The sequence below is a fragment of the Dysidea avara genome, chromosome 11 (genome assembly GCF_963678975.1).
Source record: "Dysidea avara chromosome 11, odDysAvar1.4, whole genome shotgun sequence".
Classification (NCBI taxonomy): Eukaryota; Metazoa; Porifera; class Demospongiae; order Dictyoceratida; family Dysideidae; genus Dysidea; species Dysidea avara.
The window spans coordinates 4,441,417-4,453,818 of NC_089282.1; the positions used below are offsets into that span (position 1 = coordinate 4,441,417).

Sequence of the window (12,402 nt, forward strand, 5' to 3'; positions counted from 1 at the left end):
AAGTTTTTATATTATTGCAATTAATGTTATACACACACACATAAACTTTAGATGATTTTTGAAGAATATTGGCATATTGGCATATCGGCTACAGTAATGAGTGAAAAATCAGTATCTGTAAATGTGAAAATATGCGTATTGGTGCAACACCAATTCATTTATGTACAGAGCAGTTAGACAAAATACTCTAATAGAGCAGTCATTTCTAGTGTTTGCACTGTTTGGATGATAGAGGTTCGGATGGTTGAGGGAGCACTGTATAGACACAATCCAAAACTACGTAATCGTCATAGCAACAGCTTTCCGCCATTTTGAATGGGGCCAATATCAATTATTACGATTGCGCTACATTGAAGTCCGATGATGAATAAAGCTCGAACTAGGGGGTATTGTCAAACAATTGGCCATGGAAGTCTTCAAGGTTGTAAATTGGTTAGGGGCAGGTGGTTATCAGGGTTGAACAAGGCGCGAAGCATCGACAGCCCAAATTGCCTTGTTGGCCCACACAGGAAGCACTGCGAAGCAAATAGATAGTATTTTAGTATCCATTACTGCGGTAAATTATTAGTGATATATAGTAACCGTAGTAGCGGCTGACTTTGACAATACCACTTAGTTCGAGCTTTCTTCATCGATGAATTTCAATGCAGTGCAGTCAGTGATTATTGAAATTGGCCCCATTCAAAATGGCATCCGAAAAGTGGGCGTGGTTTTGGATAGTGTCTATTATGGTCCCAACAGTGATACCACCAGTGTTGGGCAAGTTACTTTGTAAAAGTAACTAGTTACATATTACATATTACTTGCAACAGAACTATTTAGTTACAGTTACATATTACCCATAAAATAAAGTAAGGCCATACCTATTGGATCTTATGTTGCGCGGGCCCGACCGACTGTCTTTTTTCATAACCTAAAATTAATGATAATGATAATCACGTGATTTTTGATCACGTGTTCTAATATGGCTTCTAACTCGTGCGCGTGGTTAAGCGTGATTGTAAAAGAAGGGCTGAAGCTTGTACAGCGTTCAATTGTAATTGGGAAAACTCTTTTGGTGATTTACTTTTGAAGTCGTACAGCACAGAAAGAAGAGTTGTAAAAGTGGAGATCTCCCAGACTGATCAATTTTTGTCTACCCACGAGGTTTGCTTATATAGCTATATAGCTAGGGCTATATTACCATATATTACTGTTTTTTGTGTAGATCTAGTGGCAAAAGGCCTGCCACTAGACAACCTAATAATATGAAGAAGCAAAAGAAAAACTAAAACCATACGTATAGTTACATAGGTTCATTTTTGGTAACAAATGCTGTCGTATTTGTATTGATGTACCATGCTTTATGTAGTTTGAATTTTAAAATTTAGTAGCCATGTACTGTGATACTTTTTATGTTTACATTAAATAATAGTATTGAAAAAAACTATCATTATCATTATCAAATCGACCTACCTACCCATATTTTTCAAGGTTTCGCCCGTGCAACATAAGATCCAATAGGTATGGCCTAACTGTAATAATATTACATATTATATTACTTTGTGTCCACAGCCTTAAGCTGTCACGTGTGAAACTACCACCTTATCACGTGACATGATTGCGTTGTTGGACAATGTGCAAATCTTGGTTATAAGTAAGAAGCTAGTGAATAAGCTTCATTCAGTAGGCCTCGTTACTTCGTTGTGGTTAGACGTTACTCAGAGGATTAGTAACGAGATTAGTAACTTCGTTACTTTTAGTAATAATATTACGTCATATTAGACTCGTTACAGTAATTATATTACTTAGGTAACGCGTTACGTTTGTAAGTAAAGTATCTTGCGTTATATTACCTGTTTTCATAGCGTATTTCGTTATATTACTTTGTTACCACAAAAGTAATAATATTACGTAACGCGTTACTCCCAACACTGGATACCATACACTAAACTTACAAAAATTGTTCATCATAATTACAGAAATTAAATTATGGCACACAAAAGACAATCCCTTAAGGTTACGGGATACTGAGCGACTGTCAACGAAAATTTTATTACGTAATTAAGGGGCTTGGTGTTGTTGTGTTGTGTATCAGCTGGTAACAGGCTTAAATTGTTGGGAGAAACATAACACGCTGACTGGACAGGTACAAGGTACAAGAATCATAACATGCTGACTGGACAGGTACAAGGTACAAGAAAACACACGTAACAGTACAAGATAACATAGAAACAAACAACACACTTAGCAACTGGCGCACCTGTAAATGCATGTGGAGTTTTGCTGACTAATGGCGATATTTTCCTGAACCAAAAATCAGGACTGTCAAACTAGTTGTTAACATTTTGTATAAACAGAATACTAGTTTGGCTTCTTGTCTAGGTCCTGACAGAGCCATTTGTTAGAAATAATGTTTCTAGTGCTTTTGATATCAATTTAAAATTAATTTTGTGATCACAGTGTCTTGCTTTAGGCTTATTGTAGTCGTATTTCAGCAACTATACACATTATTCACAAATCCTCTTGTCATTCCCTCACATGCCGAAGTGATATTCTTCAAACCTTCGAATTGTTAGTAAGTTCTCATGGTTCTTCATTGGTCTGATTTTTGGTTCATAGTTTTCACTAATTGGCATGGGGACAACTCATGTTTCCATAACAACATTTGAATTCCATGTCGATTAATGAGAAGTTAAGAATGCATAAATATTTGATAACAATGCATCAAACCCCTAATCATGAAAAATGATTGATGTGTACATGTGGGGTTTACAGTATCCCGTAACCTTAACTTCCTGTCTGTTTGTTGAACTTGTAGCGTTTGAGATCAGCTGGAGCATTCATTATATACTACCAGTGAGAGTGCCTTGTTCGAACTGATGGGACACTCAAAGCATCCAAAGTTCAGAGAGGTACAGAAGTTGGTGATGACGTCAGCACCAGATTCAGGACTACTCAACAAGCTGTAATGGATTCCAACACTATCATCTGTGCTGGATGTGCAACTGTATTTTGTGTGTGTGGATGACTATAATTCATGGATTATGAAATATTAATAAAATAATATTGTCTAGACATAGATTTATAAACCCCAGGTAGCTGGGGTTTATAAATCTATAGCCTGGATGTTGACTTTTACATAACGTGTGCCTGTACAGGTGGAGAAATCATAGAACTTGATAAAATGTCTAGTTGAAGTAGCCAAAATATTTCTAGGGGGGAAATTTTCGCTGATTTCGAGGTTGTGGGGTTATTTAGCATACATTTTGGGAATGTTTGCAAATCCGCTATTTTTAGCAACCTCGTCTGGCGCCGCCTGCCCCTTACTTTTTGCGAAGGGGCGGGCGGCGCCAGACTATATAATGCTTAAAAACTTATGCGCTTATAATTAGTGGCGTTCAACCTGCGCTAAGCATAGACTGTTTTAACGCCGCCCTCTGAAATAGACGATATGCACACTCTATTACTCGAACGAAAAATGATCAATTAAGCGTAGACGGCGCAAAACTCGACGGTACCTTAAAAGCGGAAGTCCCATACAAAAGTATGGGAAGCAAATGCGGCTCGAGCAATAACTCACCACTCGAGCTAAGGACAGGCCATCTCGCTTGCCATACACTTCTTTCCGTGCCAAAGAAGTGTATGGCAAGCAAGACGGCCTGTCCTTAGCTCGAGTGGTGAGTTATTGCTCGAGCCGCATTTGCTTCCCATACTTTTGTATGGGACTTCCGCTTTTAAGGTACCGTCGAGTTTTGCGCCGTCTACGCTTAATTGATCATTTTTCGTTCGAGTAATAGAGTGTGCATATCGTCTATTCTTTGAGAACACGAGGAGGGTCGGGCCAAAATGGCTAGTAGTGACCGTCCCTTGGGTAGACTGGTTGACACTCGAACATTTTTCTTCGTGTGTGACATGCAGGATGGGTTCCGACAGTACATAGAGTTCTATGAAGCAATCGTCACAGTGGTCCAGCGATTGGTAAGTTCGTATGAATTCAAGTGTCTCGCCAAGTTAGTGTACATCCTGATGTTGTACGTGTATGTAACAGATGTACAGTGTTACGTGTATTTGATGTACGTGTGTTTGATTATGAGTAAAGGCACAGCCGATCAATGCAATTTTTATACAAAAAATCTAGTTAACTAACTATCTAACACTAACAAAAGTATTAATTGAGGTACACTATTTACTACACAAGTAGGTAATTATAAGCTATTCTAATCATTGGTGATCCTTTAATAAAGTAATTTGATCTACACAATATATAGTCTTGATCATTCCTAAAAAAAATTGAACTGATGCCCCCTGGTGGTAGTTGAGTAAGCATAGCTATAAATCAGTAACATCTGTGTTGAAGGTAATTATTAAGAATTTTGTAAAGGAAAATTAGGTCACCTCTCAGACATCTGTATTGGAGTGATGGTAATGATAACAGTGTCAATCTCTCAGCATAGGATTTATCCTGTAGTTGTGGAAGAAGATGGATAACTCTTTGTTGAACCTTGTCTATCTTTCCCTGATCAAGAGTGTAATGAGGTCCCCAAATAGCATTACTATATTCTAAGATGAGTCGAACTAATGTACTCAACAGCTGTAATCAAGATATTCAAAAGATTTTTTAATCGTTCCAAGTACACGGTTAGCTTTGTTGGTAACTTGAGTAGTGTGGTTATGAAATTTAAGCTGGCTATCAAAAAGAGTACCAAGGTTGCTGTGGGATGTATCAATTTGGAAACATTAAATTTCAATTGCTACTGTTGTGACCAAGTCATTCTGTAACATGGTGTAGTCTTCTAATGACACGAAACCTTTTGTGCTATCAGCAAACATTAGTACAGAGCTTGACACAATTGACAGTATCTTGTTCACAAACAATGTAAATAGTAAAAGGCCCAGCACGGTGCTTTGGGGGACTCCACTAGCAACTGGGATGGAACAAGACACTTTTGTTTTCTACTAGACAAAAGCTTTCAATCCATTTTAAGATATTACCATGAATAAACGTTGGTGTGGAACAGTGTCAAAGGCTTTTTTAAAGTGCATCGATAGAATACCCATTATCTATTTGATGAGCAATAACAGAAGTAACTGTGTGCAACATGATCTCCCTGGTCCTGGTATATATAAAGCCAAATATTGGTAAGAGGACAGTAGGCTGTTTGTAGATAAATGATTAAGTATATGTGATCTTTGACTATGGATTCCATTAACTTGCTGAAAATAGACTAACCAATCAATAATATTATTACAGGCTAGATCCCATGCACCTTTTTTGTGAATGGGCCGGGTGTTACATTGGCAATCTAGTGGCAAAATGTATTATTGAACAGCTTTGCAGCAACCATTTGTTTTTCCACCCTTGCTGCTTGACATGAATGTGAGAAGCGTTGTGCCTATGAAGAGCATATGGGTTGGCCATGGCTCTGTTGTTGTTGGGGTTTTCTCTGGTCCGTTATTTGGTGAGTTGTCCCAGAGGTTCACGCTCAACTTCTAAGCCTCCAGGGGTCCCCACCTGTCATTGATCTTGCTGTTGCTGAGCTTGCTTTCCCTACACCGTGGCACATATAGCATTCAAACGTGAGGCCTAGTGTATTAATTTTTCTATGAAAGGTTCGCAACAACTTAAACATTTCAGTATTTAGTTGTCATTTGTAATCCTACTAAGTACCAATTAAAGTAGTGATGCATCAATACTGGTTGGTGGCATGGATGATTGTAAAGAAAGTTTAAAGAAAACATGTATCTGCATCCACATGACAGCTAGCTTATCAGCCAAGCACAGCAAGAGCATCAATAACACATAATTAGTATAAGTTGTGACTAAAATTGGAAAATATTTTCTCACTATACAGGTGGCTGCAGCTAAGATTCTTGAAATACCAGTCATTGTCACAGAGCATAAAGGTTTAGTTTTAATTTATTGGCATGCATATATATATATATATACCACACCTGTGGTTGAGATCAAAAGCGCCGTGCTGTGGTATATAACTGATATACCACGCTTTGTGGCTACACTTACCATATATGGTGTAACTTCACACATTCCGTGAAATCCTTACCTAAACAGTAACAAGTCTCTAATAACAAGCGCCTAAATCAACCAACAATTATTCACCTCAGGAACTGGAACAAGTTTCGATGAACTCTTGTCTCCTTCGTGGCCAACTCACTAATCACGACTATGTAGGCGTGGCACCGCTAAACATGTAAAATGTCTGATCCATCAAGAATTTCTATTGATTTCCATCTCCAGGAGGTGCTGTTTCACTATGCTTTACTATCTATAATCGCTTTCATCTACTGGGGTGTAGAATATAACAGTTATAACATGATTACTTGGGAATGACTAAATATACGCACTCTCACTCGAGCGCTGCACGCTCTTGTGAATCGTGCGTATATTTTAGTCATATCCCTCGTAAGCATATTATAACTATAAAATATATACTTGCGTGCATCCGGTGTGTTTTTGTTATAATACTACAAAAAGAGAACTAATCCTGGCCTAGTGCCGCAAAACGGACACTACGAAGAGGGTTTATGATAACTACCATGGTGGTAGACCTATGTGTTGTGACTTTGAATATCAATACACTGTGCTGTTTAAATGTCACAACCACTGTCCTTACTATAATGTCATTGAAGGAACAGAATCTGCATGAGTGGCTATTGCTAGGATACACAAATACTTCCTGATGGTCAATCATTTTATTAACGTAAACTATCTCAAGCAACTGTGCAGAGAGGGGCCAAACTCCTGTAGTACTACATCATGTGTATTTATACAGAAAAGTTGATGCTTGTGATAATAGTATGGGTTGTGCAGGTTTTGGAAGCACTGTTGCTGACATTGATGTGAGCACTGCTAAGGTGTTCACCAAAACACGTTTCTCAATGTTAATCCCTGAGGTTGATGAAGAAATAAAAAGCCAGTCAACCAGAAAATCTGTTGTGATCTTCGGTGTAATGGTAAGTTTCTACTGTAACTCTATCCATTGGGTGTATGCATGTATGTAAATCTTTTGTACAATCATGAAACCTTACCAGGGAAGTATAATTGTTTGAAGGATACTTTAAGAGGTTAATACAGTATGTATGTTATGCTGCAAACTTACATATTATATGCCCCACAGACTGACTGTTGTGTCCAACAGACAACCCTAGACTTGTTGGAGCGAGGCTATGATGTTCATGTTATAGTAGATGCCTGCTCTACTAGAACTCAAGTATGCCGCAAGTTTGCAATAAAGGTTAGTGCACTACCCACAAACGTATGACATATTTTCAGTAAACTATTACTGTAATCAGGGGTGTATCCAGGATTTTTCAAAGGTGGTTTCCGGATTTGGAAGTGCGTTGTTGATGCAGGGGTCTGGGGCACAGCCCCCAGCCACTGACAAATTTTATACATTAAAATACCTAGTTTTTGCTCAATGAATATTGCAAACCATACTATTTTCAATAATTATATGCTTAGTTTCCTACTTCCCTTTAAAGTCTTATAAATTATGGCTGGTCATGAGTACTGTAGTGATCCAAAGTATATCCAGATTCTCCAAGAACAGCTCAAGTTAGTCACTTTGCATTTACATTATTTTTTACCCTTTAAATTGCAATTCATTATGAATGTTCTATTAGGATAGTTTTGACTGCTCTGAATACTGGTACATCTGACTGCCCCATTAGAGTATCTCGATCTACATTAATGTTTTTTTAATTCTCCCTTAATCCCTTTTTGAGTAAGTTTCTTAATATACTCTGCTCTGCTCTATTTCCATTATTTGTATATTTGTGCAGCCAAACTACGTATGATGGTTTGCTGCAAGCCTATACAAGTTTGTCAAGTTCAAATTTCAAAGGGGGTTTCCAGAACCCCAGGAAACCCCCCTAAATACCGTATAAAGGAAGACTTTGGCGATTTGCTACAAATTTTCCAAAGTTTAACCCACCAATTACTTGTAGCGCCTGAGATTAGCATCTTTATAGCTATTGAGCTTGAATTTGCCAGTTTAGCTTGTTATTCGTCAAAGTTTACCCCCGCCAAAGTTTCCCTCTATACGGTACACCCCTGGTATTTCATGTTCTTTTGTTGTATATTTCAGTCATATGCAAAAGAATTTTCCTGGAATTTTTACATTCATACACACACCTATTAGCTATATAACTTTTTAAGTTTATGGCTAGCTAGACATCTATTGTTATAACTATAGCCAGGTATTCCACTTGTAAGACATGTACATATCCCCTTCTGTCACCCAGCATTGATGTAGCAAATACTGAATTGACATGAAGTGGTCAGCCACTGTATTAAAAACTTAAAATAAACCATAAAGTTAATTTCATTCAATTTACAGTGGATTTCACTTGGGTTTCAACATTGCATATTGCATATAACTACACAAATATTTACACATACACAATATGTTTAGCTAAACACAAGTGGAATCTGTGGACATAACATGAACATTGCTATGCAAAAAATAAGTAACTATTTCAGTTTCAGTACTCATCTTGCTGTACATATGGAGACAGCTTGATCTTACATGGTTGCCTTTTATCTTGTAGCGTCTGAAGGCAGCTGGAGCATTCATCACTACCAGTGAGAGCATGTTATATGAACTAATGAAGGATACTGAACATCCAAAATTTAAGGAAGTAGATAAATTATTGATGACTGATGCGCCAGATTCTGGACTGTTATAGCACTTCACTTCACTACGTATATGATGTACAAAAGTATTATTATGTAATGACTAATGCACTTGTCAATTTCATGCTCCATCCCCCCACCCCCGGGCGTCCCCACACCCCCAATTGGGGATTTGACATTGATTCTTGTCCCCACCCCTGGGGCAATTGACAGTTCTCCAATTCACTGACCGATTTTCGGTAGTTGCATTTCTAATCAATTAAATCATACTCACTATAATTTTACTAGCTGCAGGTGTATACCAGGTTAATTATTAGTCGCATGCATGAAATATGCGTTTATCCTTGAGGTGTTGTCAAATCCCCTACTAGGGGGTGGGGGAATAGTGGGGATTTGACAGCCGATTTAACATTGGAGAGTATACGGAAAATTTACTGGAAGTAGCGTTGGCTTGACATGTGGTTCTCTGTCAAGTTCTCTGTTGACTACTGAAATGAAATAATCGAACGAAAAGTTGAAGAATGTCCGATTTAGCGGCACGTTCAAGGATCACTGATAGCGGATGTTTCTTCTTCCTGTGCGACATGCAGGAGATGGCTCAGCCATTCATCAGGCGCTTTGCAGATATCGCTGAAGTGGCGCAAAAAATGGTGTGTACAAAGTGACTTGTTCAACATGGTTTACTCACTTTACAGGTTTCTGTCGCGAGGATTCTCAATATACCGGTACTTGCTTCGGAGCACAAAGGTACAGCTGGGGGGGGAGGAGGCGGTGTAGCTATTAAAGCTGCAATCATGTGGGTGTGGCTCACAAGATCCCAAGGGTGGAATTTCATAGAACGGGCCATGGTGGTGATCAAAGTGTATAGGCGGGCATTGCTAGTGGTCATACTTGCTTCATCCTTGGCTCACCATTTCCTCCCCAGACATGTGGAGGTCCCCCAGGCCATGGTACATTACCCCTACCCAGTCCTATAATTGGTGGGTGCATAGGTGTAGCCGGCAAGGGTGGTGACATGGAAGGCACTGGCTGTGTAGGTGGCACAGCTGATTGAAACAAAGGTGCTGGTTGTTTCCTGGCTGGGTAGGTAGCTAAGCATGTATATCTGTCTACCTCCACACTCCAATTGCCAATAATTTTTACTTTACAGAATTGTAATTTGGAGAGTGAGTGACCTGCACTGATATACTAGTATTATTACAAATATTACAAAATTAATAGTAATAATTGTTAGATTCAGGAACCTTAGAACAACAGGTACAAGGACAATGATAATGAAGACTACAAGGGGTATTGTCAAAGTTAGCAAAAAAAAAAGATTCCATTGCAGCTAATGATTGTGTATTGGCAAAGAGTTCCATAGTCTAGGTAGGTGGGGTTCATAACTAGTACATTCTAATTGCCAGAGATCCATTTTGCCTGTTTAGCCATTACATTATACTGGCCATTATGTGCACAGTGATTTAATTTTGATGTAGGATTTGGTCACACAGTTGACAACATTGATATCAGTAGAGCTAAGGTGATCTCTAAGACATCGTTTTCCATGTTGACTAAAGAAGTGGAGGAAGAGTTGAATAAGAATCCAACAAGAAATTCTGTAGTGCTGTTTGGAATAATGGTATGTTTGTGTGTACACACTGTGCGTGTGTGTATGTGCTATATCAGTTGTGAATAATTTATACAGTGGTTAAAGAACACCTCTGAATTGAGGACAGCCTCTATATAAGGGACACATGTCTAGGTCCCAAATCACTTGTACCAGTGCTTTATGAACCTTCAGCACTTGCGCTGTAAAGCATTAATAAAATTTTAAAAAACTGAATAAAATACCTCTTTATGACAGACAAAAATAAATTCCCAAATGGTGTCCGTCTTCCCCTGTACTACCACTGTGTATGTATATTATTATTATTCACAGACGGAGTGTTGTATCCAGCAAACAACATTGGACCTGTTACAACGAGGCTACAATGTGCATGTTGTGGTTGATGGATGCTCCTCGAGGTCACAGCTGGACCACACAGTGGTCATCGAGGTACATATTGTAGTTACATACACCTTGCAAACTATACTAGAGCATGTGTGACAGAAAATTAAACAAACGTCTCAGTTCCTTTACATTTAAAATGTTCAAGATGCTCTAATAGAGCAGTCAAAAGTCTAAACTACTCTAATAAAGTAGTCTCGATTTACAATACCCACCAAAATAAGATTGAACTAAAGAAACAATCAAGTGATATTAATTGTTAGCTATAACCATGACATAAAGTTGGAATAATAGTAAGTCTAATAGAAGCACGTTTTGGAACTATAAATGGTGTACTTATTTTGGACGCTTGGCTAACTGTTGTGAACTCATGATCATCTAGTACGAAAGTAAACCTATAAGCTAAGATAAGTAGTGGTTGATACTGTAGTTATGACAGAAAGTTTTGACAAGTCCACACTTCATCAGTATTGGCAAATTAAAATTAATATTGATGAAAATCTAGAAATCATACATCTAAACAGTATGGGTGCTTATGAACATTTTTGTGGATTTTTTAATTTAATAATAACTTTAACTGATTCGTCAAATTCATCAACTTTTTCTTTTATCAAAATTTCCTGTTGTATGGTATTAACAGATACATTATAGTTTATAGTGTGTGCTGTATTAGAGTACTTTGCTGTGTGCTGTATACTATACTGTATGGAGTCCCTGTAGGTTGAGGGGTCACAAGTTTCTATTGTATGTGTCCACATTACAAATATAATTGATACTGTAACAATTAATTCCATCCCTTCCAGCACTTGAGGACAGCAGGAGCATTCATCACAACCAGTACAAACATTTTGTTTGAACTAGTCAGAGACACCAAACACAAGAAGTACAATGAGATACAGAAACTTATGATAACACCTTCCAAAAACACTACCAACATAACCAGTAAACTATAGCATCCATTGTTTGTAATTACATGAATCTTGAGTAATTAGGATTCACCTTTTGTATTTATGGAATTCCATTGACATGGATGTAAATCAGTAATTATTTATATCAGCCACTTCATTTTTTTTACAATGAAATCTGTAAGTATGTACATAATTATCAGAAATACAAAATTATTGAATCATGTACAACATTAGAGAGTCATGGGTGGGTGGGTATGTTGAATACCACAATTCATTGTAGCTATGTACACTGGGGGAGAGGCCACTATACACTGCATAATGTATATCTCTCAATTTCTGATAGTGGTTTCTTGTCATTTCTAGATCTGCTTCAAGAACAGTTCCTCTTTAGGATCACGTTTTCATCTGCTGAATAACAACTAGCTGCAATGTTTTCTAACACTGAAGCCATCTCTACTGGGAGATGATTTTAGTTCTTGTGTGCAGTTCACTTCAGTCACAGATGATAGGCTAACATGGGATAATAATGAGTCGGATGATTTTAACTGTTGTCCAGTTGCCGGGTTACTGCTGACGTGGCCTTTTTGTTCAGCATATTGGTAGTCATGTACTTTTCCCAATAACAGCACACCAATTAGAACTTTCAATGACAGTACACTGTTAAATAAAATAGAGTATATACAGCACTGTATTATATCGGTTATCCTAAAAGCTTTAAAATTGTATTATGTTAGTATAATGGTCAAGATATTAGTTTCATATTTCAAACACTTGGCCAATTATCACGAATTCCATTTTGGCTTGTTTATACTGCTACAATCATTTTGACAGAAAACAAAACTACAAAACGTAACAGAATTGGAACACAT

General features: G+C 37.8%; 3 protein-coding genes across 4 annotated transcripts in view; 2 read left to right on the top strand and 1 right to left on the bottom strand.

The window, feature by feature from the left end:
• The first annotated feature begins 3,765 nt into the window (after positions 1-3,765).
• On the top strand, positions 3,766-8,754 carry LOC136238151 (isochorismatase domain-containing protein 2-like). The gene is made up of 5 exons (XM_066028504.1): positions 3,766-3,960; positions 5,835-5,886; positions 6,812-6,954; positions 7,119-7,235; positions 8,551-8,754. The coding sequence occupies exons 1-5, from the start codon at positions 3,829-3,831 to the stop codon at positions 8,686-8,688; spliced, it is 582 nt and encodes a 193-aa protein (XP_065884576.1). The 5' UTR covers positions 3,766-3,828; the 3' UTR covers positions 8,689-8,754.
• A 104-nt stretch (positions 8,755-8,858) lies between these two features.
• LOC136238150 (isochorismatase domain-containing protein 2-like) lies at positions 8,859-11,755 on the top strand. The gene is made up of 5 exons (XM_066028503.1): positions 8,859-9,285; positions 9,331-9,382; positions 10,114-10,256; positions 10,557-10,673; positions 11,429-11,755. The coding sequence occupies exons 1-5, from the start codon at positions 9,157-9,159 to the stop codon at positions 11,576-11,578; spliced, it is 591 nt and encodes a 196-aa protein (XP_065884575.1). The 5' UTR covers positions 8,859-9,156; the 3' UTR covers positions 11,579-11,755.
• Positions 11,710-12,402, bottom strand: part of LOC136238144 (transmembrane anterior posterior transformation protein 1-like) — a 32,899-nt gene continuing 32,206 nt past the window's right edge. For both annotated transcript variants that reach the window (XM_066028496.1, XM_066028495.1), the window contains one exon: positions 11,710-12,190. The gene's annotated coding sequence lies outside the window, so the exon portion shown is untranslated. The remainder of the gene's footprint in view (positions 12,191-12,402) is intronic.